Source organism: Bufo gargarizans, chromosome 5 (genome assembly GCF_014858855.1).
Source record: "Bufo gargarizans isolate SCDJY-AF-19 chromosome 5, ASM1485885v1, whole genome shotgun sequence".
Lineage (NCBI taxonomy): Eukaryota > Metazoa > Chordata > Amphibia > Anura > Bufonidae > Bufo > Bufo gargarizans.
The window spans coordinates 229,763,494-229,791,337 of NC_058084.1; the positions used below are offsets into that span (position 1 = coordinate 229,763,494).

The 27,844-nt window shown below is 44.0% G+C and overlaps 1 protein-coding gene across 8 annotated transcripts in view; it reads left to right on the plus strand.

Moving 5' to 3' along the window:
• Positions 1-27,844, plus strand: part of PTPN3 (protein tyrosine phosphatase non-receptor type 3) — a 1,297,151-nt gene that overhangs the window by 850,621 nt on the left and 418,686 nt on the right. For all 8 annotated transcript variants that reach the window (XM_044294788.1, XM_044294784.1, XM_044294789.1 and 5 more), the window contains one exon: positions 27,001-27,193. In XM_044294788.1, coding sequence (XP_044150723.1) covers positions 27,001-27,193 — 193 coding nt within the window. The remainder of the gene's footprint in view (positions 1-27,000; positions 27,194-27,844) is intronic.

Genomic DNA, 27,844 nt, shown 5'->3' on the forward strand with positions numbered 1-27,844 from the left:
ATCCTCAATCAGTTTATTCTGGAGAGGGATATAGTTTAAGTTAAAAAGGTTCTTAGGGTCCGCGATTATTTTCACCCCTAAATAAGTTAAATACGGGGAAGACCAATTGAAAGGCGAGCAGGCTTCAAGGCGAGTCTTAACAGCATTCCCAATGCCAGTAGAAATTATCAGTGATTTATTGTGGTTGACTTTGAAGTCAGAAAGAGCTCCGTAAACTTCTAGATGGCTGTAAATCTTAGGTAATGCTATTTCAGGGTTACCAATTATTAATAGAATATCATCTGCGAAGGCGGTGACTTTGTGCTGCTAATCCCCAAGAGTTATTCCCTGGATGTTCCTATCCATCCGAATGGTCTGAAGAAGAGGTTCGAGAGCAAGGACAAATAATTGGGGGGAAAGTGGACAGCCCTGGTGAGTGTCATTACGTATTCTAAAGGGATCTGACAGAGTATCGTTAACCCTAACGGAGGCAGAGGCATTTGAATACATAGCTTTGATGGCATTAATGAAGGAGGGGGGGAATGTTATGAGTGCGCAGTGCTGAGTACATAAAGGACCATTTGACTCTGTCAAATGCCTTCTCAGCATCTGTGCTAAGAAGGACAAGGGGCAGGTTTTTCCTTTTGACATAATGGATAATGTTAAGTATTCGGGATGTATTGTCCTTCCCCTCTCTATGTTTCACGAATCCTACTTCTCTATAGATTAGTGAGGGGAGCAATTTCGCCAGAATGTTCGCCAACATTTTGGCTAAGATTTTCAAATCTATATTGAGGAGGGATATGGGCCTATAGTTGGGAGAGAGTGAATGGTCTTTACTTTCTTTAGGGATTAACGTGATGTGGGCTTTAGTCATATCCGCAGATAAGGGAACGTCTCTTAAGGAGTCGTTGTAGATTGGCAGGAGGTGAGGGATCAATATTTTGTGGAAGGATAAATAGTTTTTTATAATAATTTCCCTCTGGGGGAACTCTTAATTGCGTCTAAAATTTCGTCATGAGAGAAAGGAGAAGCTAAATGGATTCTATCTTGTTCCGTGATCCGGGGGAGTGCTAGGTTCTCCAGATATGAACTAGAGGGTGTCGAGGAATCTGTGCCACCCGAGAGAGAGTGTGCGGAATCCAGGTTGTAGAGGGATTGGTAATACTCCCTAAATAATGAGGTGATTTTGGTCGACTCAAAAGTTAGCCCGCCTTCCGGGGTTTTCAGTTTATGAATGTAGTTATTTGATTTCCTGCTCTTAAGCCTAGACATCATGTAACGGGAGGCTTTGTTCCCATGAGCGAACATTTTCTATTGGGAGTGTAGAAATAGTTTGGCTGATGCCATGTTCAAAAGATTTTTGAGGGAGGCTCTACATATGGATAATTCCTGTAAGTGAGCTTCCAGCAGAGATCTTTTGTGCGTGCTTTCCAAGGAGTTAATCTTGGTGAGTAGGGAGTCTATTTGCTTTTCCCGGTCTCTTTTAAGGTGGGCCCCTAAGCTAATACAATGGCCCCTAATAAATGCTTTGTGGGCATTCCAAATAGTCTGTGGCGAAACCTCTGGGGTACAGTTAATGTCAAAGTATTCTACTAAAAGGCGTTGTAGCTTAGTTCTACTATCTTGTGAACCTATGAGCAGTTTGTTAAACCGCCATTGGCTAGTGGGTAAGAGTAAGAGGAGGTTTAATGTGGATGTATATGGGGGCATGATCCGAAAGGATAATGGACCCCATAGCCGCCTCTGAGCAGAGCTGGAGATGTTCCTTTGAGAAAAACAGGTAGTCTAGACGCTGATAAGACTTATGCATTGGTGAAAAAAAGGTGTAGTCCCTAGAATCAGGGTGTGAAGTGCGCCATACATCGATTAAGCGAGCCTTCGCTAGTGCCCGGATAAGGGAGCTAAGTCCTTTCTGGGATTGAACAGATTTATGGGATGAGGAGTCTATCAAGGGGTTAAGAACAAGATTCATGTCCTCACCCATTACCGTAACTCCTTCTCTAAAAGATTCCATTTTTGCTAAAAGGGATCTAAGCCAAGGGATCTGTCAGTTATTCGGGGCATATACATTTACGAAAGTATACAGGTGTTGGCCTATCTTCCCTTTAACCATTATGAAACGACCCTCAGGGTCACACAATTGGTCATCTAGAATAAAGGGTATTTTGCTCTGAAACCCTATGCTTACTCCTTTGGAGTTAGATGTAGGGGAACCACAATGATACCAATTCGAGAAATAAGAGTGGGATAAATTTGGAAAATGTTGAGACTTAAAGTGGGTCTCCTGTAGAAAAGCAATGTTCGCTTTATCCTTCCTCAAAATTCTAAATATCTGGCTGCGTTTAGAGGGCGAGTTGCATCCCTTTACATTATATGAGGCAATTTTAAGAGCCATCATGGAAATATAAAGGAAGGATAAAAATGCTAAAGCGTGCGAGCCTGGGGAACATCTTGAAAAAGATGTTGCGTATAATTTTAGTAAATAAGTGACTTATCAGTATAGGAGGTTGGAGTTTGGGTGGTAAGGCGACCTGTCTCGGATGGGTAGTGCTCCACACATTGAGAGACCTGTGAAAACAGTCAAAAAATATGAATATGCTAATAGGGCAGTATTTGCTTGTATCAGGGCCTTAAAAGTACAAGTGTATAATCAAGTTTGACCATCTTGGACATTTATTCGTAGGGAAACCCTGAGAGTTCAATGCTTAAACCTAGTTTCATTGAGTCAGCTAAACACCAAGCCGTGTCCTCTGAAGCGGGTATCGGCTTAATGCATAGCCAAGTCTACCACCAGGGTTTATTGAAAATATAGAACAGCCCACAGGAGCTAAGTATGCTCCATACTTTTAACAAACGGTCATGCATTAAATTGTCGCAGTAGGGAAAGGGAGAGAAGCATAGACATGGTGCGAAGATCTGGGTAATCATGTACATAGAACAAAGCTCGTAAAATGATCGGGCATTACAAGCTCTAAGCTTTAAGGTAGCCAAAGAGCTATAATAGCCAATTATACTGAATATCACCAGGATATATCACAAGCATAATCTCAAGTTATATATATCTCGGTGATATGCAGCAGACTTTGCGGTCATAATTGTTTGCGTACACTATACGTACAAAGAAGGGAGGACAATCGGATTGTATTAAGGAGCGAAGCATTATATAGATCGCATCTCCGCTACTACGAGATGACAGATGTTACTGAGACCGATGAATATAAATTACAGTTTCATATAGATGGTGCGTATAGCCTTTTAGATAGCCCCTGAGCTGGAGTAGAACATCTATATTGAATATCACTAGGTCATATCATATGCAAAATCGCATAATACACATGTCCCGATGGTATCAAGTAGAATCAACACTAATGCTGTCCAAGGGGGTGATTCTTTTTCTTCTCCTTTAGCCTCTGTGCTTTCGGGGTACCCTTCAATTCGAACGGTAACATCTTGGGTAGCTTTGGGAGTGCAGCAATGTCCTGTATAGCGTCCCAGTCTTCTATGTCCAGGGGACTTATATCCAGCAGCTCAAATGCAGGGCCTAAGTCCAGATGTGACCTGATGTTTATTCTCCTGCCTTGGTACGCAAAGGATAATCCGAACGGGAACTGCCACCGATTGAGGGGTTTAAGAGTCCTTCGCTTCTGTAAGGTCACTTGAGCCAGGTCTTGAAAGATATTGATCGGCACCCCCTTATACTTAGCTCCACCAGGTAGACCAGCTTTATTTATTATAGCCTCTTTGTCTTGAAAGTGGAGCAACCGGCAAATTATATCCCTGGGGGGTTCATTGCCTTGCGTTATACGCAGATGATCTGCTTATGTTTTGAGATGACTGGAAGACGTCCCTGCCGGCTGCAATGGAGATCATTTATGACTTTGGACAAATCTCGGGCCTGCGAATAAATTGGACTAAGTCAATCCTGTTGCCGCTGGCTGGAGATGTTTCGTCGGATCCTGTCATGACCGGTGGGTTACAGATCGTGTCTAGCTTCAGATATTTGGGGATACAGATCTCCAGAAATAGTGGGGACTTTATAGATCTAAACGTAATGCCGTTACTAGATAAGTTCAGGAAGAAAGTGCAGGCATGGTCTAAGCTGAGGTTATCTATTGTTGGCCGAACAAACCTGATTAAAATGATTCTTATGCCCCAGCTTCTCTATGTGCTGCATAATGCTCCCGTATGGATCCCACTGAAGGTGTTTTACACTGTCAACGCCATTTTTAGAGACCTAATCTGGAATAAGGGGATCCCTCGTATAAAACTGAGCACCCTGTGCAGACCTAAGAACCAGGGAGGATTGAGTGTCCCTGATCCCTTGGTTTATTATTTGGCAGCCCAAATGCAGCACATAAGGGGTTGGGGCGAGGAGGAACAAGTTAATAAGGCAGGTAGGATAGTTAAATACTTGCTCAAAAGGGGATGCCTTCTGTCGGCGCTAGAGGACGGCACTTTCAGGGAAATGGGGAGAAGGTACGAGATGTTGGGCATGATTCATATGGTGTGGTGGAAGACAAGGAAAATGGCATGTATCACGGTATATACGAAATTTACTTCCATATGGTCTAATATCATGTATGATGAACTCAACAAGGTCTCCAGCGCTAGGGCATGGAGGAAATTTGGTTTGGACAGACTATGTCAGCTATTCGAAGGTACTTCCCTTAAAGAATTTACTGCTTTTCAACGGGAGTTTAGCTTGCCTAAAGCTCTTTTCTATGTCTATTTGCAAGTGAGACATGCCATACAAGTGCAGGAGCGGCGGGAGAAGCTGTTGCCTGCCCAGAAACATCTGATCGTAGACCGCTACTGGGGGCGGTTCTGTGGGAGTGATATTGGTGCATTATCTAAGCCTAATGGAAGCTTTACATAAAAATAATCCATTGCATCCGTTTGAAAAATGGGAAAAAAATATACCGGAATTGAAGGATGACCAATGGAAAAAAGTGCTTACTGACTTCCCTGATATAGCGGTAAGTGAGGCTCATAGGGTCTCACAATTGCTGCTGCTTCATAGAGCATATAGAACCCCGAAAATGCTACATAAAATAGGGTTTTGTGCAGACGATAAATGTCCTAGATGCGAGGTTACGTCCGCTGACCTCATACACTTAATGTGGAACTGTCCGCGATTGCGCAGATACTGGAAGGATGTGACTGACCTCATTGGGAAGGTTTATGGGGTCACGATTGAATGTTCACCTCTATTATGCGTATTGGGATATGCTGGTGGAATATCGGGGCTAAAGGAGGTTAAGTTGGCAATTCAGCGTATCCTATATCAGGCCAGGAAGCGGATAGCGTCCCGATGGATTGCTTCAGATCCACCGGAGGTGCAGGAGGTAGTGGAGGCGATTCACACTTTGGTCCAACTTGAGAGTTATGTGTATCAAAAGAGGGGGAATAACAAACAGTTCAACAAAATTTGGTATGCATGGATTGACCATTTCCATTTGGTTGTTTAGGGTAGGGATGTGAAGGTAGAGTAGGAGGAGACAGTTATAGGTAGCACATACTCTGGATCTAGTCTGGTAAATGAGTGGAGCGTGTATGAACAGGAATGCCTGTAGTATGAGCGTGGGTTGGATCGTATCCTGGACTTTGCTGCACGATATTTCCAAAATGGACTGCACCTGGACTTCGGGGCTGGGGGAGGGGGAAGGGGGTTGGGAAGGGGTTTGTTTGTGATGTTCTTGATGTTTGAGATGAAAACATGAAGATTTTGTCTTCAAATAAAAAGATTTGATAAAAAAAAAAAAAATGATCAGTTTCACCCCACACACTTTCCAGAGTTGGTGGGTGACCTCTGCAGTGAACTGGGTGCCCCTATCCGATATAATCTCCCGGGGAAATCCCATACGGGAGAATATTCGCATAAGGGCATCGGCTATAGTCTCTGCATGTACATTGGTCAACGCCACTGCCTCTGGGTATCTAGTGGCGTAGTCCACTACGGTCAAGATGTACAAACCGGATTCCAAAAAAGTTGGGACACTATACAAATCGTGAATAAAAATTGAATGCAATGATGTGGAGGTGCCAACTTCTAATATTTTATTCAGAATAGAACACCAATCACGGAACAAAAGTTTAAACTGAGAAAATGTACCATTTTAAGAGAAAAATATGTTGAATCAAAATTTCATGGTGTCAACAAATCCCCAAAATTTGGGACAAGGCCATTTTCACCACTGTGTGGCATCTCCCCTTCTTCTTACAACACTCAACAGACATCTGGGGACCGAGGAGACCAGTTTCTCAAGTTTAGAAATAGGAATGCTCTCCCATTCTTGTCTAATACAGGCCTATAACTGTTCAATCATCTTGGGCCTTCTTTGTTGCACCTTCCTCTTTATGATGCGTCAAATGTTCTCTATAGGTGAAAGATCTGGACTGCAGACTGGCCATTTCAGTACCCGGATCCTTCTCCTATGCAGCCATGATGTTGTGATTGATGCAGAATGTGGTCTGGCATTATCTTGTTGAAAAATGCAGGGTCTTCCCTGAAAGAGATGACGTCTGGATGGGAGCATATGTTGTTCTAGAACCTGAATATATTTTTCTGCATTGATGGTGCCTTTCCAGACATGCAAGCTGCCCATGCCACACGCACTCATGCAACCCCATACCATCAGAGATGCAGGCTTCTGAACTGAGCGTTGATAACAACTTGGGTTGTCCTTGTCCTCTTTGGTCCGGATGACATGGCGTCCCAGATTTCCAAAAAGAACTTCGAATCGTGACTCGTCTGACCACAGAACAGTCTTCCATTTTGCCACACTCCATTTTAAATGATCCCTGGCCCAGTGAAAACACCTGAGCTTGTGGATCTTGCTTAGAAATGGCTTCTTCTTTGCACTGTAGAGTTTCAGCTGGCAACGGCGGATGGCACGGTGGATTGTGTTCACTGACAATGGTTTCTGGAAGTATTCCTGAGCCCATTCTGTGATTTCCTTTACAGTAGCATTCCTGTTTGTGGTGCAGTGTCGTGTAAGAGCCCGGAGATCACGGGCATCCAGTATGGTTTTACGGCCTTGACCCTTACGCACAGAGATTGTTCCAGATTCTCTGAATCTTTGGATCATGTTATGCACAGTTGATGATGATAGATGCAAAGTCTTTGCAATTTTTCGCTGGGTAACACCTTTCTGATATTGCTCCACTATCTTTCTGCGCAACATTGTGGGAATTGGTGATCCTCTACCAATCTTGGCTTCTGAGAGACACTGCCACTCTGAGAAGCTCTTTTTATACCCAATCATGTTGCCAATTGACCTAATTAGTGTTAATTGGTCTTCCAGCTCTTTGGTATGCTCAAATTTACTTTTTCCAGCCTCTTATTGCTACTTGTCCCAACTTTTTGGGGATTTGTTGACACCGTGAAAATTTGAATCAACACATTTTTCCTTTAAAATGATACATTTACTCGGATTAAACGTTTGATCTGTCACCTACGTTCTATTACAAATAAAATATTGACATTTGCCATCTCCACATCATTGCATTCAGTTTTTATTCACAATTTATTTAGTGTCCCAACTTTTTGGGAATCCGGTTTGTATTTCTTGCCGGAGGGACTGGGTTTCGCTAGGGGTCCTATTATGTCTACAGCTACTCGACTGAAGGGTTCTTCAATTATGGGCAGGGATCCGAGTTTGGATTTATAGCGATCCCCTCTCCTCCCTACCCTCAGGCAGGTATCGCACGTTTGACAGTATTGTCTAATATCCTTTGAGATACCTGGCCAGAAGAAGTTCTGTGTCAGCCGATGTTTCGTTCGACTGATTCCTAAATGTCCTGATAATGGTATATTGTGATGCGCAGCAACTCTTGTCTATACTTTCGGGGTACCACTAACTGCTTAGTGGGCACGGGTATGGACCCTGCTACTACCTTCTCTGCATAGCGGTATATAAGACCTTTGTCCCAAGAATATCTCTTTCCCTCCAACCCTCCTTGGTCCTTGTTTATCCTATCTTTATATATCTGCAGGGAGGGATCTAGGGCCACCTCACTGCCAAATTCCAGAGGGACATCCCAGGGGAGAATAGGAGGGGTGTGTGACATATTGTTTACCTGAGCCTCAGAGTGATCGGATGGAGCCGTGGTGCGTGCTCGCTGCCGGGTAACAACCAGGTAGGCCTCTTGGATAGTTGGTTAAGGGACAAAAGCAAAGGTGAGCTCCCCCAAGTCGTTGCCCAAAATAACATCAGCAGGCAAATCCTGCATAATTCCCACCTCCACGTTTCCATTCCCTGCCCCCCAATTCAAATGCACCTTGGCAGTGGGAACTTAGTAAATTGCTCCCCCTGCCACCTGTACAGCTACACAGTCTCCGGTGAGGGTGTACTTAGGCACCAAATTATTTCGGACCAGGGTCAATGTGGCCCCAGAGTCATGTAATCCTTGTACACTCTTCCCCTCCATGTGTACCCCCTGGCAGTGCCCCTGGCGGTTGTCTGAGGCGGCTTGTATGGGGTTTACCTCGTGTAGGATCCCCAGAGGCTCTTCTAATGAGGTGACTGTGGATGTTGGGAGAATAGATTCTCTTTGGCAGCAGTGTACTGCAGCCCGATTGGGGGGAGGAGGACCCTGGTGGTTCCAGTTCTGGCGAGGTCGGTTACGTGGGCAGTCTCTATGGATGTGCCCCTGTTGGTTGCAGGTGTGGCAGCGGATCGGTGGCCGGGTATTGTACCTAGGAGGGTACTGGTTTTGGCTCGCGGCTAGTCGTGGGTGAGCCAAGGTAGGGGTGGTAGATCCATACGTGGTCCGGTGTGGTGTGCGTTGGTCTCGTCTGGCGTTTTGGAACTCGTCAGCTAGCTTGGCTGCCTCTGGTAGGGTACGGGGTTTGCTATCTTGTACCCAATTTACAGTTCTGTGGTTAGTCCATTAAAAAAAACTGCTCCATTACTATTAACTGGAACATCTCTTCCATAGTGGTGACCTGTGTTGCTTCCATCCACCCCTTGGCGGCTTGTTGTAGTGTGTGCCCATTCAGTGTGTGAGTCTCAGAGGTAATGGCATACCATGCTAGGATGGCTTGTTTGACTTTGTGATAATTCCTGATGTCTTCGTCTGGGACGGTTCGGTATGATGCCTCTGCGGTGCGGCCTGACATTTTACCTGCCAGCAGGGGTACTTGGTCGACTGGACTGATGTCGTGTAACTGGCACAACCTTTCGAAATCCTGTAGGTATTCGTCAATATCACTTTCTCCTTCTGTGTAATTTTTAAAAGCTTGGTAGGGAATCTTATCTTTTCCCTGGGTAGTGCTGGTGGGCGCTGGAGCTCCTTCCCCAACTCGCTGAATAGCGTTTTGCTTAGCTACAATGTACTCGTGTACATCTGCTATCAGTCTCTTTAGTGTCTCCATGGAGGGGGTGTTTGGGTAAAAAGCTAACCTGCTATTGAGCTCTCTTGTAAATTCCGTTGGCTCTGTCTCCTGTGGAGTTGCCGCAGTGGTCGCTTTGTTCCCCTCCATGAGTTTGGCCACAAGAGTAGCTTTGGTTTTGTTGTTGGCTATTCTTCCCTTGCTTCCAATAATTCATTTAACGTAGTTTGTTTCAATGTTGCATAATTCGTCTCCATTCACCGTTTGTTCGAATTACTGCACATATTCTCGAACGCCGGTATATCCGAATAGCTGTTTCAACTAACTGCTGCTTTGCTGTGCTGCAAGGCTTGCATCCCGCCGCTTGCCACCAATTGTTGCGGAGCTTCAAGGTATACCCTCAATATATTCACTTAAATCCCCTTTTAGCTGAAGAAGCAGGTCAATATCCAAGAGACAATTTCCCTAGTAACTGGACGACACAGAGTTTGGGAGTCAACTGACTTTACTAGGCATGCACACCTGGTTTCAAACCTCCAACAGCCTAATTTACATACAATACATAGATTACTATGGTACAAGGAAAGGTGGGGTCAGACAATAGCAAGGGCTGATGGGAGGTTGAGGGGGGACACTGCAGCTAGTTTAAACTGGTCTCCCAGTGTCCCTGAGACAACACCCTGCTGGGGAAACAATGGGACAGGTAAAGGGGGGAGGGGAAGAGGTACAGACAAGAAAGACATTCTATAAGAGGCGATGTTTGCCACACAAAGCATGGGTTAACAGCCAAACAAAATGCTATATTTATTGCCCCGATTCTTTAGTTTGCAGAAACACCCCATGTGGTCGTAAACTACTGTATGAGCACACAGTAAGGGCGTAGAGGGAAAGGTGTGCTGGACTTTTTTTTTTTTTTTTTTTTTTTTTTTTTTTACACCATGTCCCATTTGAAGCCCCCTTGAGGCACCCCTAGAGCAGAAACTCCATAAAAATGACCCATCTAAGAAACTACACCCCTCAAGGTATTCAAAACTGATTTTACAAGCTTTGTTAACCCTTTAGGTGTTGCAGAAGAGTTATTAGCAAATGGAGATGAAATTTGAGAATTTAAATTTTTGGGCAAATTTTCCATTTTAATCAATTTTTCCATTAACAAAGCAAGGGTTAACAGCCAAAAAAATGCTATATTTATTGCCCTGATTCTGTAGTTTGCAGAAACACCCTATATGTGGCCGTAAACTACTGTACGGGTACACAATAGGGCGTAGAGGGAAAGGTGCGCTGTATGGTTTTTGGAAGGCAGATTTTGCTGGACTGTTTTTTTTTACACCATGTCCCATTTGAAGCCCCCCTGATGCACCCCTAGAGTAGAAACTCCATAAAAGTGACATCTAAGAAACTACACCCCTCAAGGTATTCAAAACGGATTTTACAAACTTTGTTAACCCTTTAGGCGTTCCACATGATTTAATGGAAAATAGAGATACAATTTCAAAATTTCACTTTTTTGGCAGATTTCCATTTTTTGGCCATAATTCCAAAAGATATGTTTGGCGCAAAAACAACACATAACACACATAACTAAAAGAACAACATACCCACAGTGAAGCATGGTGGTGGCAGCATCATGCTTTGAAGCTATTTTTATTCAGCTGGAACTGGGGCCTTAGTTAAGCTTGAGGGAAATATGAACAGTTCCAAATACCAGTCAATATTGGCACAAAACCTTCAGGCTTCTGCTAGAAAGCTGAACATGAAGAGAAACTTCATCCTTCAGAATGACAACGACCCAAAGCATACTGTCACCAGACATCTGAGATGCTCTGTCAGACGTTCGTCAGAACCTCCTGCCTGAGGTTCCTTTTGTTTTGCTTTCGTTTTCTCATCTCGTTAGCCTCTCTCAGCTGTCATGTAGTTGCACTGATTGCATCCCTTTAAATCCCTTCCCATACTGCATCACTTTGCTGTTTATACAACTTCCTGGAGTGTGCTGATGCTAGAAGCTGTTACTACTGCATCCACAAGATAAGTCTGTTTTCTTTATTTCTGTTTGCCTGTGGGCTTGCAGGGTCTTTCACTGGAGGTAGCAGATCTCCGGAAAACTGTCTCTCAGTTTGAGGTGAACGTTTCTGCTTGCGTTCATGTAATTTGTTCTGAGCCTAAAATCTCGCTTCCAGATACGTTCTCCGGGGGTAGTGAGAATTTTGTTCATTTTAGAGAAGCTTGCAAACTCCATTTTCGCCTACTTCCCCATTCCTCTGGTGATGAGGAGCGGAGGGTGGGGATCATCATCTCACTGCTCAGGGATAACGCTCAGTCCTGGGCCTTTTCGCTGCCGGTGGGGGCACGGCTCCTCTGTTCAGTGGATTATTTTTTTTTAGCCCTGGGTCAGATATATGATGATCCAGATCGTATTGCTCTGGCTGAGTCTAGACTACGTCTTTTATGCCAGGGTAAACAGTCCGCAGAGATATACTGTTCAGAATTTCAGAGATAGGCAGATGATACTGGTTGGAATGATGCTGCACTCCGAAGTCAATTTTGCCATGGTCTTTCAGAGGGATTGAAAGATGCATTTGCCTTTCATGAGAGACCTACCTCCTTGAACACTGCCATGTCTCGGGCTGTTTGTATTGACAGGCATCTTAGAGAGAGAGGAGAGATCACTCCTTCCTGTCATACTTAGTCCAAGGACAGTGTGGCGGTCTCATTCAGTGCACAAGGGTCTCAGTCGCTCTCAATCCCTTCTGAGCAGGGGCCCATGCAGCTGGGTTTGCTTGCCTCTGACAATAGAAGATTCAGCCCTCATAGGAAGGTTTGTTTCTGTTGTGGAGGTATAAATCATTTGGCAAATGTTTGTCCCTCTAGGAGATTCAGACAGTTTTTTGAGAGTAATAAAGAAACAAAAAGAAAAAAATCCTCTAAAAACCTTCCATCTGTTAACTACTAGGTTGATGCAGAAATTGAAGGTTTTCCGTTTGCTTGTAGTTCCCGTTTTTTCCTACCTGCCAGGGTGGCGCTAGATAGCAAGAAGATTTTTTGTGAGATTTTTGTAGATAGTGGAGCAGCTGTCAATCTCATTGATAATCAATTTGCTATAACTCATGGTTTCCAGTTATGCATTTTGGGAAAGAATATACATGTTTTTGCTATTGATTCCGTTCCACTTTCTCAGAAATCGTTAAAGGGCATAGTTCACAATATCCGTTTGATTGTGAGTGATACTTATGTTGAGGATGTGTCATGTTTCGTCCTAAGCGGGTTGCCTACTCCTCTAGTGTTGGGGCTACCCTGGCTCACTAAACATAACCCCACCATTGATTGGCTAACAAGGCAAATAAATGGTTGGAGTGACTTCTGCAGAGAGAATTGCCTCACGACATTTGTTTCTGAGGTTTATACTAAGATTGTACCATCTTTTCTCTCTGAATTTTCAGATGTGTTTTCTGAAAGTGGTGTTCAGGAATTGTCCCCTCACAGGGAGTATGATTGCCCTATTAATCTCACCCCAGGCACCAAGCTGCCTAAATCTCGTTTATACAATCTCTCCCAACCTGAAAGGGTCGCTATGCGTGCTTATATCTCTGAGAGTCTCAGAAAGGGACACATACGACCCTCGTCACCTGTTGCCGCAGTTTTTTTCTTTGTTAAGAAAAAAGATGGTTCTTTAAGACCATGTCTGGATTTCAGGGAGCTAAACAGTATCACAATTTGTGACCCTTATCCGCTTCCTCTGATCCTGGACCTGTTTAACCAGATTGTTGGGGCTAAAGTTTTTTCCAAGTTGGATCTAACCTGGTCAGGGTCAGAGAAGGAGACGAATGGAAGACGGCCTTCAATACCCCTGAGGGCCATTTTGAAAATTTGGTTATGCCTTTTGGTTTGATGAATGCTCCAGCCGTCTTTCAGCATTTTGTGAACAGCATTTTTTACCATTTAATGGGGAAATTTGTATTAGTGTATCTAGATGACATTTTGATTTTTTCTCCTGATTTCAAAACTCATAAAGACCACCTACATCAGGTCTTGCTCATCCTGCGGGAGAATAAATTGTACGCTAAACTGGAAAAATGTGTGTTTGCGGTTCCAGAAATTCAATTTCTAGGGTTTCTTCTCTCCGCTTCTGGTTTTCGCATGGACCCCGAGAAGGTCCGTGCTGTGCTTGAGTGGGAGCTTCCTGAGAATCAGAAGGTGCTGATTCGTTTTTATTCGTTTTGCCAATTATTACAGTAAGTTTATTTTGAATTATTCCTCTGTTGTTAAACCGCTCACTGATATGACTAGAAAGGGGGTAGATTTTTCCTCCTGGTCGGTAGAGGCACGTAAGGCCTTTTCTATTATCAAGGAGCGTTTTGCTTCCGCTCCCATCTTGGTACAACCTGATATCTTTCTACCCTTCATAGTTGAGGTGGACGCTTCTGAGGTGGGTGTGGGTGCGGTCTTGTCTCAGGGTCCCTTTCCTGCCAAATGGCGACCGTGTGCCTTTTTCTCGAAGAAGCTCTCCTCCGCAGAGAGAAATTATGATGTGGGAGATAGGAAGTTGTTGGCCATCAAGTTGGCTTTTGAGGAATGGCGCCATTGGCTAGAGGGAGCCAGACACCCTATTACCGTATTTACTGACCATAAAAATCTGGCCTACTTGGAGTCGAGACAGGCCAGATGGTCTTTGTTCTTTTCTAGGTTTAATTTTGTTGTCGCGTTCCGCCCTGGAGTTAAGAATGTGAAGGCAGATGCCCTGTCACGTTGTTTTCCGGGAGGCGGGAATTTTGAAGACCCGGGTCCCATTTTGGCTGAAGGTGTGGTGGTCTCTGCTCTTTTTCCTGAATTGGAGGCAGAGGTGCAGGCAGCCCAGTCAGGGGCTCCTGATCTTTGTCCTCCTGGGAGGTTGTTTGTGCCTCTCGCTTTAAGACACAAGATTTTTAAAGAACACCACGATACGGTCCTTGCTGGGCACCCGGGGGTAAGAGCCACACTGGATCTCATCGCTCGGAGATTCTGGTGGCCTGCGCTTCGTAAGTCGGTTGAGGGTTTTGTGGCAGCCTGCGAGACTTGCACTCGTGCCAAAGTCCCTCATTCATGGCCATCAGGTCCTCTCCTTCCCTTACCCATTCCTTCCCGTCCTTGGACACATCTGTCCATGGACTTCATAACGGACCTGCCTCGTTCCTCGGGGAAGACTGTGATTCTGGTGGTGGTGGACCGTTTTAGCAAAATGGTGCATTTCTTCCTTTTTCCTGGTTTGCCCAATGCTAAGACGCTGGCGCAGGCATTTATTGATCACATTGTCAAATTGCACGGTATTCCTTCAGACAGTCTCTGATAGGGGCACGCAGTTTGTTTCCAGATTCTGGAAGGCTTTCTGTTCTTGCTTGGGGGTTCGGTTGTCATTCTCTTCTGCTTTCCACCCGCAGTTGAATGGCCAGACAGAGCACGTCAATCAGAATCTGGAGACATATCTGCGCTGTTTTGTGGCGGAGAATCAAGAGGATTGGTGTTCTTTTTTGTCCCTTGCTGAGTTTGCTTTAAATAACCGTCGTCAGGAGTCCTCTGATAAGTCACCATTTTTTGGTGCATATGGGTTTCATCCGCAGTTTGGGACTTTCTCGGGAGAGGGGTCTTCTGGTTTACCTGATGAGGACAGATTCTCCTCGTCTTTGTCATCTATTTGGCAAAAGATTCAAGATAATCTAAAGAGCATGAGTGAGAGATATAAGCGTGTGGCAGATAAGAGACGTGTGCTTGGTCCGGACCTGAATGTTGGTGATCTGGTGTGGTTGTCTACCAAGAATATCAAATTGAAGGTTCCCTCCTGGAAGTTGGGTCCTAGGTTTATTGGGCATTACAAAATCCTGTCTGTCATCAATCCTGTTGCATACCATCTTGATGTTCCTCAGACTTGGAAGATCCATAATGTTTTTCATAAGTCCTTATTGAAACCTTATGTTCAACCCATTGTACCCTCGCCTTTGCCTCCTCCTCCGATTATGGTTGATGGGAATCTTGAATTTCAGGTCTCTAGGATTGTGGATTCTCGTCTTGTCCGCGGTTCTCTTCAGTACCTTGTTCATTGGGAGGGGTATGGTCCTGAGGAGAGGATGTGGGTCCCAGTGACGGACATTAAGGCCTCTCGTCTCATCAGGGCTTTCCATAGGTCCCATCCTGAGAAGGTGGGTTCTGAGTGTCCGGAGTCCACTCGTAGAGGCAGGGGTACTGTCACAACCAGACAGCTGAGAAGCTCTGACAGAGGCCTTTCAGAACCTCCCCCTTGAGTTCATTTGTTGTGGTATTCAGTTCCTCATCTCGTTAGCCTCTCTCAGCTGTCATCTGTTGGACTAATTGCTTCCCTTTAATTTCCTCCCCAGAATGTTTTTCTGGGCGGCTTATACTTCTTCCTGTAGTGTGTGTGCATGCTGATCTTGTTCTCCTGTCTGCTACAAAGTTAAGGTTTGAACATTTATCTGTTATTTTCTGTTTGCTGGATCCCAGGTGACCCTAACTCCCTCCGTATCTTGTGTAGGGAGCCGGTGGTCGTGTCCCCTCACTATTGTAGGGTGCTCAGGGGTTATATAGTTAAGGGAAAGGCTGAGCAGCCAGGGAAAGTGCCAGGTCTTGTGCAGGGGTCTCCCTTTGGTTCCTTAGCTCTTGGATCCAGCGAGTCATTTATGCATGTTGCTTTGCCTTGTTTCCTGTACACCGTCCGTGACAGTGGCATCTCAGTCCTGGCCAGAAAATCCAAGGCACTCCCATTCTTGTCCCCATCTGCAAAGACTACGCGCCTCTGGTACAGTAGCTTCTTCTGGGTATACTCTGTTAGATGTAAAGTGAGCTTCCTCTGCGCCTCATCCCACATCCTACGGTTCTCTACATTCGGGTCCCCGGAGTACACCCGCTCTGTCTCTACCACCTCTTCCTCCAACTTGACCCTAGTGGCACTCAGTTCCTTCCTATGCGTAGCTATCGCCTGAATAAAGGTACCACGCAGAACCACTTTAAAGGCCTCCCACTCCACTGAAGGGTTAGTCGAGCCCTCATTCAATTCCCAGTAATCTTTCATACCTTGCTGCGCCGCCCAAACTACAGGTAGGACCTCCAGCCTCCCTACACTTCGTTTGGCTCATATTGTCCAGCATCAATTTAGGCGGGATAGCTGGGCCTGGGGTGCCTGTTTTCCGGCCCATAAAGCAGCCTCCCGTTCACCAGCGGCAAGAATAGTCGCCAGCCAGAAGACCCCTTTAATCCGGTATACAAGGGTATCAGCCCCGCCAGTTAAGTGAGCGAAACTTCAGCTTGAATCCCGGGGCGACCCCACTACTGTCCAATACAGCAATCCTCTCCCCCAGGTACGCTCCGTCTATTGAGCAGTCACAGAAAAGCACAGGGGCAGGAGGGTTTACGGCACCTAAAGGTCCGGCGCCGGTCTCAAGCAGAGAAGGCCTCAATCCCCGGGCTCGCGGTCAAGATGGCGTCCGTCACGCCAGACATGTGGGGGAAATCGGGACTGCAGCAGGCCGGCCGGCGGAGAACCTGGGGGTCACAACGACCTGCAGCACCAGGCTCCGCTTGCTTACCGCCGCCAGTGGATGTGGTGTCTTCACACCCCACTCTTCCTGCTCTCACCGAGAGGACCTCCGTCTGGGGTGCCACACAGTAGGTAGGCCGCACTCAGAGGGACCAGACGAGCAGCAAAAGTCACCACCGCAGGACAGGGAGAAGGGCTGCCGGTAGCCAGTCCAGGTACTGAATACCGCCGGGGGTCTCTAGCAGAGAAAACAGGAAGCGAAAGGTCAGATGCACAGGATAATCTCAGGATAATAGCGGAGCCGAAGTAACATGCGACCTCACGCCATGACAGTCAGGCCACGCCCCCGATTTTTACTTTTTATTTAATAACTATTAGCCCCCTTAGGGGCTAGAACCTGGGATCTTTCCATTCCTTCTCCTATTCACCCTGATGGAGACTTCACACTGTCAGTGGTGTAGCTTGGGTTGCCAGCACCCTGGGCGAGCCATGTATTGCGCCCCCCCCTCCCAACCTGTGGACACGCCCCTTTTACAGATAATGTAGCAGTCCTATATAACACCACAGATAACATGGTGGTAACTCTCTAAGTACAGATGATGTAGTAGATGGGTATAAGGCCCCAGAATTCAAAAGACGCACAGTGTGAGCTGAAGTCTGGGGCCAGGATGCAGCAGGGTGGGCCAAATTCTCAATCCACCCCCTGAACCCTACCATGAAACAAATATGTATTTGGACATTACATACATCACTACAACATATACAGTATAATACAGCACCACATACCTCATCCATCCAGTGACATCTCCTGTGATGTAGACTTTCCTTAACGTCTTTATTCAGAGATAAGACCGCCATGACACCTTCTTTCAGCTGCGCCTCTACAGTTTCACAGAAAGCATTTTTAGATTCCTTACTTTACTATCATCCTCCCCTCCTTGTACCTCAACACTGTTATCCTGCTGCCCCCCAATACTGTGGTAGAGCCAGACAGATAGGAGGACCAGAGTTGATGCACACTCATATATACTAATATTACGGAGGGGCCATTATATATTATAATAATACATAGGGGGCTATTATATATTATATTAATACATAGGGGGCTATTATATATTATGATAATACATAGGGGGCTATTATATATACTAATAATACAGAGGCGGCCATTATATATTCTAATCCGTGTGGAGGGGGCATAGAGGAGGCAAAACCACTGTGTAGGGATGAGCGAATTTGTTATAAAATTTGTTTACACTTCGTATGGTGGTAGAAGCAGAGTTGCATTATGGATTCCGTTACCACAGACCATAACGCAATTCTATGACGTAGAATGCATAACGGAATGCCTTTAGAGACATTCCGTTATTCCTTCCGTCATAATAGAAGTCTATGGGCTGCATAACGGATCTGTCCTGTTTCCGTTATGCAGGAGAGGACTCCCCTGCATAACGGAAACAGGACAGATCCGTTATGCAGTCCATAGACTTATTATGACGGAAGGAATAGCAGAATGTCTCTAAAGGCATTCTGTTATGCATTCTACGTCATAGAATTGCGTTATGGTCTGTGGTAACGGAATCCATATTGCAACTCTGCTTCTACCACCAAACGAAGTGTAAACAAATTTCGAGCCCTCACTTGCATATACTACTAAGTTGTTTTTTGCCGGTTTTATAAGTCCAGGATTGCTCATAAAGGTAACGTTTTTACTAACTGTAAGGCTGCCAGAAAGCTATAGGAAGGGTTAAAAAGGTGAAACTTTGCTGACAGACTCCCTTTAAAATACCTAATGTAAGGGAATGTACTGTATGGTGAGCAATGTAACTGTGGGTGATTTTATAAAAGCTTCTAGCAGCTCTCACACCCCTCATATACTCCACTACAATCTCCATAGAAATACAGCCCCCAAACCCCTCACCAGAAATCACTGACCACAACATACTGTAAGTGCCTGCACTCTCCCTGCTCTGGACGCTGCTCTGCTTCTCCTTACAGCCCTTTCCTGCATCTGGCTCAGTCTGTAAGGGGCGGGAGGAAGCGGTCACATGATCTTATGACATCATTCCTTCTAAGAAGCCAATACATTCTAGACCTGTCCTGAACCTATGAGGCAAAATCGAAATGCCTGCTTTCCTCCTTTAGAAAATGCCTGCTGCCGGGCGCCCCCTGCAATTTGGTGCCCGGGGCAACGCCCCCCCCCCCCGGCCCACGCTATGCCCCTGCACACTGTCCCTGCTGCCCTGTGCATACACAGCATCAGGGAGCTTACCATGGCAGCCAGGGCTTTAGTAGTGTCCTGGCTGCCATGGTAACCGATCGGAGTCCCAGGATAACACTGGAGACGGGGAGGGGACCCTGTGGCCACTGCCACCAATGACTTTAATACTGGGGGGGTTGGGTGGGGCGCACTATGCCACCAATGTTTTTAGTACTAGAGGGAGGGGGGCGCACTGCGCCACCAATGATAATTAACCTTTAATACAGATACAGGAGGCAGGTGCCGGCGTCAGAATCACATAGCCGGCACCCAACCTCTATGGCAGTTAACCCCTCAACTGCCGCAGATCGCAGCTACCTCTCATAGAGGTCGAGTGCCAGCTATATGATTTTGCAGCCAGTACCCACCTCCTGTATTTTAATTCATGAGTGAGTTAACTTCATTGATGATGCAGTGGCCACAGCCCCTTCCCTCCTCTTCCCCACCCTCCTCTCATTGGTGGCAGCAGCAGCACAGGGGGGAGGAAGGGACTGCTTCCTTCTCCCCTGTGCTACTGAGGAGAACATATCACGCACTGAGAGCAGCGCGCTCCATGTTCTGATACCAGGCTGCGCATCCTGGTATCGGTAAATGTCAATCCTGGTATCGAACTGGGACCGGGACAAAAATATCGATTGGGTAATTCGATACCCTCTACAACCCTACTCAGCACCACATCCCTTCCGATGGATAAAAAAAATTGATTGCTCCCACACAAAAAAAACGGAAACACTGAACCTAGCTACAGGCAAAACTGACTAAACTTGCTTGCGAAATGGTGCACGTTTCACTGAACGCATCCTGACAATCTGTCTAGTTCGTGTGAAAGAGGCCTTAGAGATTTAAACCGCTTCCCTGTGTACTGTAAGACACATGCATGTCCTATTTTCACAAACACAAAAAATTAAAATGTAACTGTCTGGAGATGCACCAAAACAGATATTGGCATAGTATTTCATATTATTTAGAGATTTAAACTGCTTCCCGCTGTACTGTAAGACACACGTATATTCCTATTTTTACAAACCCAAACAAATAAATAAATTTGAACTAGAAATGCCCTGACATGGATTTAGGCCTAGTATTTGATGTCATCACTCAGAGATTTAAACCACTTCCCTATGTATTTTTACACAAACTTATATGCTATTTTACCAAAAACAAAACATAAAAAAATTGAACTGTCTGGAGATGCATCGACATAGATTTCGGCCTAGTAGTTCATGTTTTCTTGTTTTGTAAGACACACGTGTATTGCTATTTCAAAAACCTGTCCAAAAAATTGCCTGAAGATGTGACATGAATTTCAGATTGTATTTCACGTTATCATTTAGAAATTTAAACCATTACCATTTGTATTGTAAGACACACTTTTATGCTAGTTCCTAAACCAAACAAAAAATAAATACATTTGACACGGATTTCGGACTAGTAGTTCACATTTTCATTTAGAGATTTAAAATGCTACCCTTGTATTGTATTGTAAGACACACGTATATTGCTATTTTCACACCCCCTCCCAAAAAAAAGAACTGTCTGCAGATGCACTAATGCAAATTTTGGCCTAGTATTTCATGTTATCACTCAGAGATTTAAACCACTACCCTCTGTATTGTAAGACATATGTATATACTATTTTCCCAAACCCATACAAAAAAAAAGTGAACTTCCTGAAGCTGCCTTCACATTTTGATTAGTATCTAGTATTTGAGATGTTTTTGAGAATTGAGATTTGAAATGCTATCTACTTGTTTTGTACAGTTTTGAGGTCCCCCCCCCAACCCCCCAAAAATTGTGTCTATAAACATAATTATTGCGCTGAGTGTACCTATATTGTAGTTACTTTAAAACATAACTTTTATTTAGACGATATGTAGAATATAATGACACTTGTAGTGAAACAATATTTGTGTTACACTGCTTTTTTGGGGGGGATGTCAGGCGTGACAGAAAGATACTGATTTTCTCTTTCCTTTAGCAGCGTTTTTTTGTATACAGGATCGCTCTTGGAACAAATTTTCAAATGGGCTATTGTGCCTGAGCTTTATCCTTACAAATACTAGTCGTGATGAGTGGGGAAAACCCTATTTGGCTGTATTCCGAGCACTCGCCATTAGAAGGGCGACCCACAACCGCTGGAACCTCGGATCTATCACTATTTCACCCTGGCAGCTAAATTCCCTCTAAACTGTCCGACGCGTTTCACCACTAGGAGCAGTGGTTCTTCAGGGACAAGGAGACAGACGCGCCGGGGTGCCTAGTGCAGTGGCAGCGCTCCCGCACACAAATCAAGGCAGTGGAAAATGGTAGCTGTAAGTGTATCTCTTTTTATGGCGTCCTAGCTCCTCCCATTTAATTAATTAGCCTATGAGCTCTTTGCTGGGCGTCATGATTTTGTCCGCCCCTCCGATTACGTCATATCTCCTGGACACAAGCGCAAGCTGATGGGCTTCTCAGTATTTACTTACCCTGTCAGCAGCGCTCCGCCCGAAACCGGAAGTGACGTTGGTAGGTGGCGGCTTGGTTACTATGGGGATCTAGAGCCGCGTCCCCGGCAGGTCCTGGCAGCTAACATGTAAAGGAATTACCTTTTATGTGTCTGTGGGCACCAGTTTGAAGGTTGGGCAATCGTTTCTACAGGTCTTGGGTAATCCATAGGACATAGGCGCCGTTCCTATTACTGGATGGCACCCCAGCACATATAGATCAAGAGAGGGTTATAATTAGAAATACAAAGGTCCTTGCAGGTCACAGTTTTTTTCCTGGTTTAAGGCCCTTGTACATCCTACATATATCTCTTTTTATTTATTACCAAATTTCATCATAGATATGTAGATATATCTCTTTTGGTATTTTCAACCCAGTTAACTGCCCGATTTCACAATATGATACAGGATCGCATATTCAAGTGAAGATTTTGCCATTTTCTTTTTTAAGAGGGACTATATATAATGGGCTATTCTGGATCCCAGTGGGTTAATATTCTCTACGGACACCCTATTGTTCTTATATATAATCCATTTCATCCATTGTTGTTGTGACGATGGAATTATAAAAAGGGTTTGTATGAAATAAATTAATTCAATCCTTTGGGTGCCACAGAGTTTAATTTATAGGTCCATTTTGTTTCTGCCCGTAAAATTAGCTTATCCCAGTCTCCGCCTCTCCTGGGTTTAGAGACATGTTGAAGACCCATGAATTTCAGGCAGTTTGTATTGCCTCCGTGGTGCTGCACAACGTGACGGGCTACTGAAGTATCTTTTTCATTTAAAATATCATTCACATGGTCCCTTATTCGTCTTCTAAACTCACGTTTTGTCTTGCCCACATAATCTAGTGGGCAAGTACATTGGGCTAGATACACTACCCCTGTCGTGAGGCAGTTTATAAAGTCTTTTGTATAGAATTCTTTCTGGTTAGATGAGCAGGTGAATGTTTTTGCTTTTTTAATATAGCTGCACGCTGTGCAGCTACCACATTTGAAAGTACCCATGGGCTTTCTGGGGAGCCAGTTGCCTGGCTTTTCTGGCGGTTGAAAGTGGCTGTTCACTAATCTGTCTCTTAAACTGCGACCCTCTAAAGGTAATCTGTGGGTAGGGTGCTAACACTTTGTCTAAATCTGGGTCCGCTTTTAGAATGTCCCAGTATTTAGAGAGCACACTTTTGATTTCCCGGTGTCCGCTATCAAAGGTACCGATTATTCAAATTTTATTTTGATCTGTGGGTGCACCTGATCTCTGTTTTTTAGGGATGAGAAGTTGATCCCGGTTCTCGCTGCACGCTGTTTCAAAAGCAGTGCGTAAGATTTCATCTGGGTAGCCTCTTTCCCTAAATCACACTCTCAGGTCCGCTGCCGTTTTTTGAATTTTTTCATTGTTGAACAATTCCTCCGGATCCTGAAGTACTTGCCCTTTGGAATTCCCTTACGTAGGGGAAAAGGGTGAGCACTGTCCCAGCGAAGGAGACTGTTACCCGCCGTACTTTTACGGTACACAGAGGTGACAATACTTTGGTTTGTGACTCTCTCAATTAGTACATCCAAGAAAGGTAATGCGTTTTTATCGCAAGTAGATGTAAAATTGAGGCCCAGATCATTGTCATTGATAATCATGGCAAATTCAGTGAAAGATTCTTCGGTACCTCTCCATAATACGAACACATCATCTATGAACCTCAGCCAAAGAACTACTCTGTCTTGCCACTTCGCTAAAGCCTCCGGGCACTCGCCCTTCTAAGGGCGAGTGCCCGGAATACAGCAAAATAGGGTTTTCCCCACTCATCACGACTAGTATTTGTAGGGATAAAGCTCAGGCACAATAGCCCATTTGAAAATTTGTTCCAAGAGCGATCCTGTATACAAAAAAACACTGCTAAAGGAAAGAGAAAATCGGTATCTTTCAGTCACGCCTGACATCCCCCCCAAAAAAGCAGTGTAACACAAATATTGTTTCACTACAAGTGTCATTATATTCTAAATATCGACTAAATAAAAGTTATGTTTTAAAGTAACTACAATATAGGTACACTCAGCGCAATAAAACAATAAATATTGTTGCAGTTAGCTACTTATGAGGTTCTATTGGAACTGTGTTATAAGGCAGTAATTGCAGCTAGAAGGCATCCTATTCACATCTCAACACAGAATGGCATTCTGCTCGCTATGTGTGGGTACCTCCTTGCCCGCTCCAGCACTAATTGGCTTATCTAGGGTGTCTGTCAGCTAATCAGGGCAAGCCTTCCGCCTCCCCATTTCCTCTTAGGGTCATATGAGCATCCTTCTTCCTCCTTAGGCTTTTTCCATCAACGTGCAGTAAAATTGAGCAAAACTAACCTGAAATGTTTTGGGCTCATTTGTCAGATGAAGTTTTGTGAACCGGGTTTGGTTTGAACTGATATGCTCATCTCTAATATATAATCAGGGGTGGGATTCAAATTTTTAACAACAGGTTCCCTACTCAGCGGCGGACACTTGACGTCACTACACATGTTTACATATACATACACCATATATATGCAACACACATAAATACACCATATACATGGTACACATACATAAATAAACCATATATACACTACATACATACCACCCAACCCTAAGGAGATAAAAATCTATAATTTTCTTAGCTCACCATGATATTTCTATTAATGCAGTCCCATTCACTAAATTTCCCATTTTTATATTAACTTGATCCCTCAGATGGACCATATAAGTATTAATTGTGCAGACAAAAAAATAAGAATAAAATTTAGGCACATCTGACTCTCCTCTGGGAGAGTCAGATACATTTGCAGAAAGCAACCATAAGCCCATTCCACAAAAAATAGAGCATGCCCTAATTTGTCCATGAACCCATTGAAGTCAGTGGTTCCGCAAAAGATGTGGATGGAAAAGGAACCATATCTGTATATTGATCTGCAATGGATGGTGTGGATTTGTAAGCAGAAAATCAACATGAAAACCACATAAAAAAATGTAACAGAAATCACACATAAATCTGCACTATTTATTATGTTTTTTTATTGCATTTTTGTGCAGTTTTTATGTATTTTTGTTGCGATTTTCTTGTTTATGTTAACAATCCCATTGAAGGCTATGGGAAAAAACACTTTATGAAAGGTGCAGAGTTGCACAAACAATTGACATGCTGTGGATTTTAAAATCTTCACGGCAGGTCAATTTCCACACGTAAAAAAATTCAGAAAAGTACATCAGATTTTTCAAATCTCATTAACTATGCTGATACTGGATTAGGCCTCTTTCACACGACCGTTTTTTTTTTCCGTATACGGAACCATTCATTTCAATGGTTCCGCAAAAAAAACTGGAATGTACTCCGTGTGGATTTCCGTATTTCCGTTTTTCCGTTCCGTTTAAAGATAGAACATGTCCTATATTTGGCCGCAAATCACGTTCCGTGGCTCCATTAAAGTCTATGGGTCGCGCAAAAAAACGGAATGCATACGGAAATGCATCCGTATGTCTTCCGTATCCGTTCTGTTTTTTGCGGAACCTTCTATTGAAAATGTTATGCCCAGCCCAGTTTTTTATATGAAATTACTGTATACTGTATTTGCCATACGGAAAAACAGAACGGAACGGAAACGGAACCACAACGGAAGCAAAAAACGGAACAACGGATCCGTGAAAAACGGACCGCAAAACACTGAAATGGACATACTGTCGTGTGAAAGAGGCCTTATGCTGTGGTTTTTCCACAAAAGCCTACATGGAAAAAACTCATGTAATCTGCAACATGCAAGTAGCCTAATGCAGTAGTCATTTATGTAAGTTTCCAGCCCTACTTGCCACTGATGAGTAATAAAGCGAATGCTATACATAACCAAGAAGCTTAAAAAACACATTAAAAGGGTTTAATGTTGATTTATCTTTAGGATAAATATGAGATCACCATAGTCCAATTTGCTGGATCCCTGAAGATCAGCTTTACAGTGGCTGTGCTTGTCATTGCATCTCAACCCCATTTACTTGAATGTGACTGAGATGCACCTAGGCCCCTTGACTAATGAATGTGTCATCACTAGCCTAAGAAAAGTCTGCACTTCTCACTGCAGTGCTGTGGTCTCTTCAGATAGCTGATCGGCAGAGTATTGTATAGACCATTCACCCTGTTATGTGATAGCAGAGGACATTACTAAGAGGAAGTATAAGAGGAGTAAACTACAACTCCCAGCATGTCCAGGCTGTTATGTGATATCAGAGGACATCACAGAGAGGAGGTATAAGAGATAAGAGGAGGGATCTACAACTCTGAGTATGTGCAGGCCATTATGTGATATCAGAGGACATTACAGGGAGGCAGTATAAGAGGAGATGACTACAACTCCCAGCAAGTCCAGGCTGTTATTAGGTGATATCAGAGGACAATACAAGGAGGAGGTATATGACAGGACTACAACTGCCAGCATGTCTAGGCCATTATTAGGTGATATCACAGAATATTACGAGGAGGAGGTATTAGAGGATAGAACTGCAAATCCCAGCGTTTCTTTGGTTCTCATACTAAATTCATTACTTTTTTCCCACACAAAGCTCCTCCCATGTAACATTATATCCTCACAGTTCCTTCCCGCCCATTGCTGCTCCTCACTACTGAGCTCCATCTAGTTCTCCACTGATCACATGATGGTGACGTCATCACACGTCCTTTCCCACCACTTCTACCCTCTACTGCTTAGCTCTTGCCCCTCCTGATGTCATTCACAGGTCCTTCACCACATTTTATGGTCTTCACTGCTGACATCATCAGAGCTCCTTAACTTTTAAAATTTTTAGATATAAAAAAAAAGGACAAAAGCTAAGAAAACACTCTCTCTGGTTCTCTGGTGCTGCCCCTGGTCCTTGTGCACCCTATGCACGTGCCCCTGCATGCTTAATTATAAATACAGACTTGGCAATCTCATGGTCCCGGCAACCACATTGGACGGCGCTTTTTCCTTTAGTGTGCAAGCACAGCCACACAGCCAGCAAAGAAGGCAATATAGACGATCCCAATACATTAGGATGTTGCCTTGTATTAACTGTGCCATGATAAATACCTTTTTTTAAGCGTGACAACCCCTATAATCCCTGCCTGTTTCAACTGAGAATAATACAAAACACCCAAAAATATTCACTTTTGACTCAAATTCAGATAACATTCACTTTTTTATGGCCCAGTACATGACACGGTCCCACATAAATTGAGACTGTTGGTAGCTATAAAACAGTGGGAAAAAATGATGTAACTTAAAATCTATGTTAAACGCATTATAAATAATTTGGAGATTTTTTTTGTGGTTACAGTAGATTCACTATGTAAATAAAGGTATTTCTATTACTGTATCTTCATCAGTCTGTACTATATATACTAAATGTTACATCTGTGTGTGCTCTTGATATTCTAGAAATATATTAGAACACAGTCCGAAAGAAAACCAGTTGAGCAATCAAGGTTCATTTTCGAGTTCTCCCAATGGGTTGTCAAATCATTCATATTCAAGTCTACTTGAAGGTGTGGACAGGACATTTTTAGACATCTATGATACCATCAAGAAAGGGAAGTCAACAGAGGATTCCAGTCAGTACTACTATGATAAGGTATATACATTTTGCTTTCCGAGCTAGCAGTCATCATTAGTTTTTTTAGAGACCAGTGTCCTGATTCTAGTAAACAATATTTTGCACTACACTTTTACACGTAAAGATGATCTGGCAGATAATTGGGAATGAAGCAGACACTCCAGATCATCAGCAGAGATGAGGGCTGCATTTACATGCAGTAATCACTTATGCTGTATGGGGACATATGAGTGATTCCGCAAGCGCATGTCCTTAAAAAGAAACATTATTCCTGCACAGCACATTGCTGTTTAGGCAGAAAAATCTGCTCCATCGGCAGAATGACACTGGGAAAAGAGTGCTTGCACTTCTATGGGGTGATTGCCAGCACCATTTACACAGGCAGGTTATCGGGAACAAGTGTTTATACAAACGCTCATTCCTGATAATCGATCATTAGTCCATATAAAAGGACATTAAAGCACTGCAGAATTTTAGAGACATCACCGTTTTAACTATTGCTCTTGTCCAGTGTTAATATGTATCTATTGTTTTACATGATTTTCCAGAAAAAGCTACTATTTGGATGCACATGGGGAATAACACTGTTTCTGGCTAATATGACTTTTATCGGTCATTTTAGCAGTCTTTTCCTCTGCTGTCTGTCTGTAGTTGTTATGGGCTTTTAAT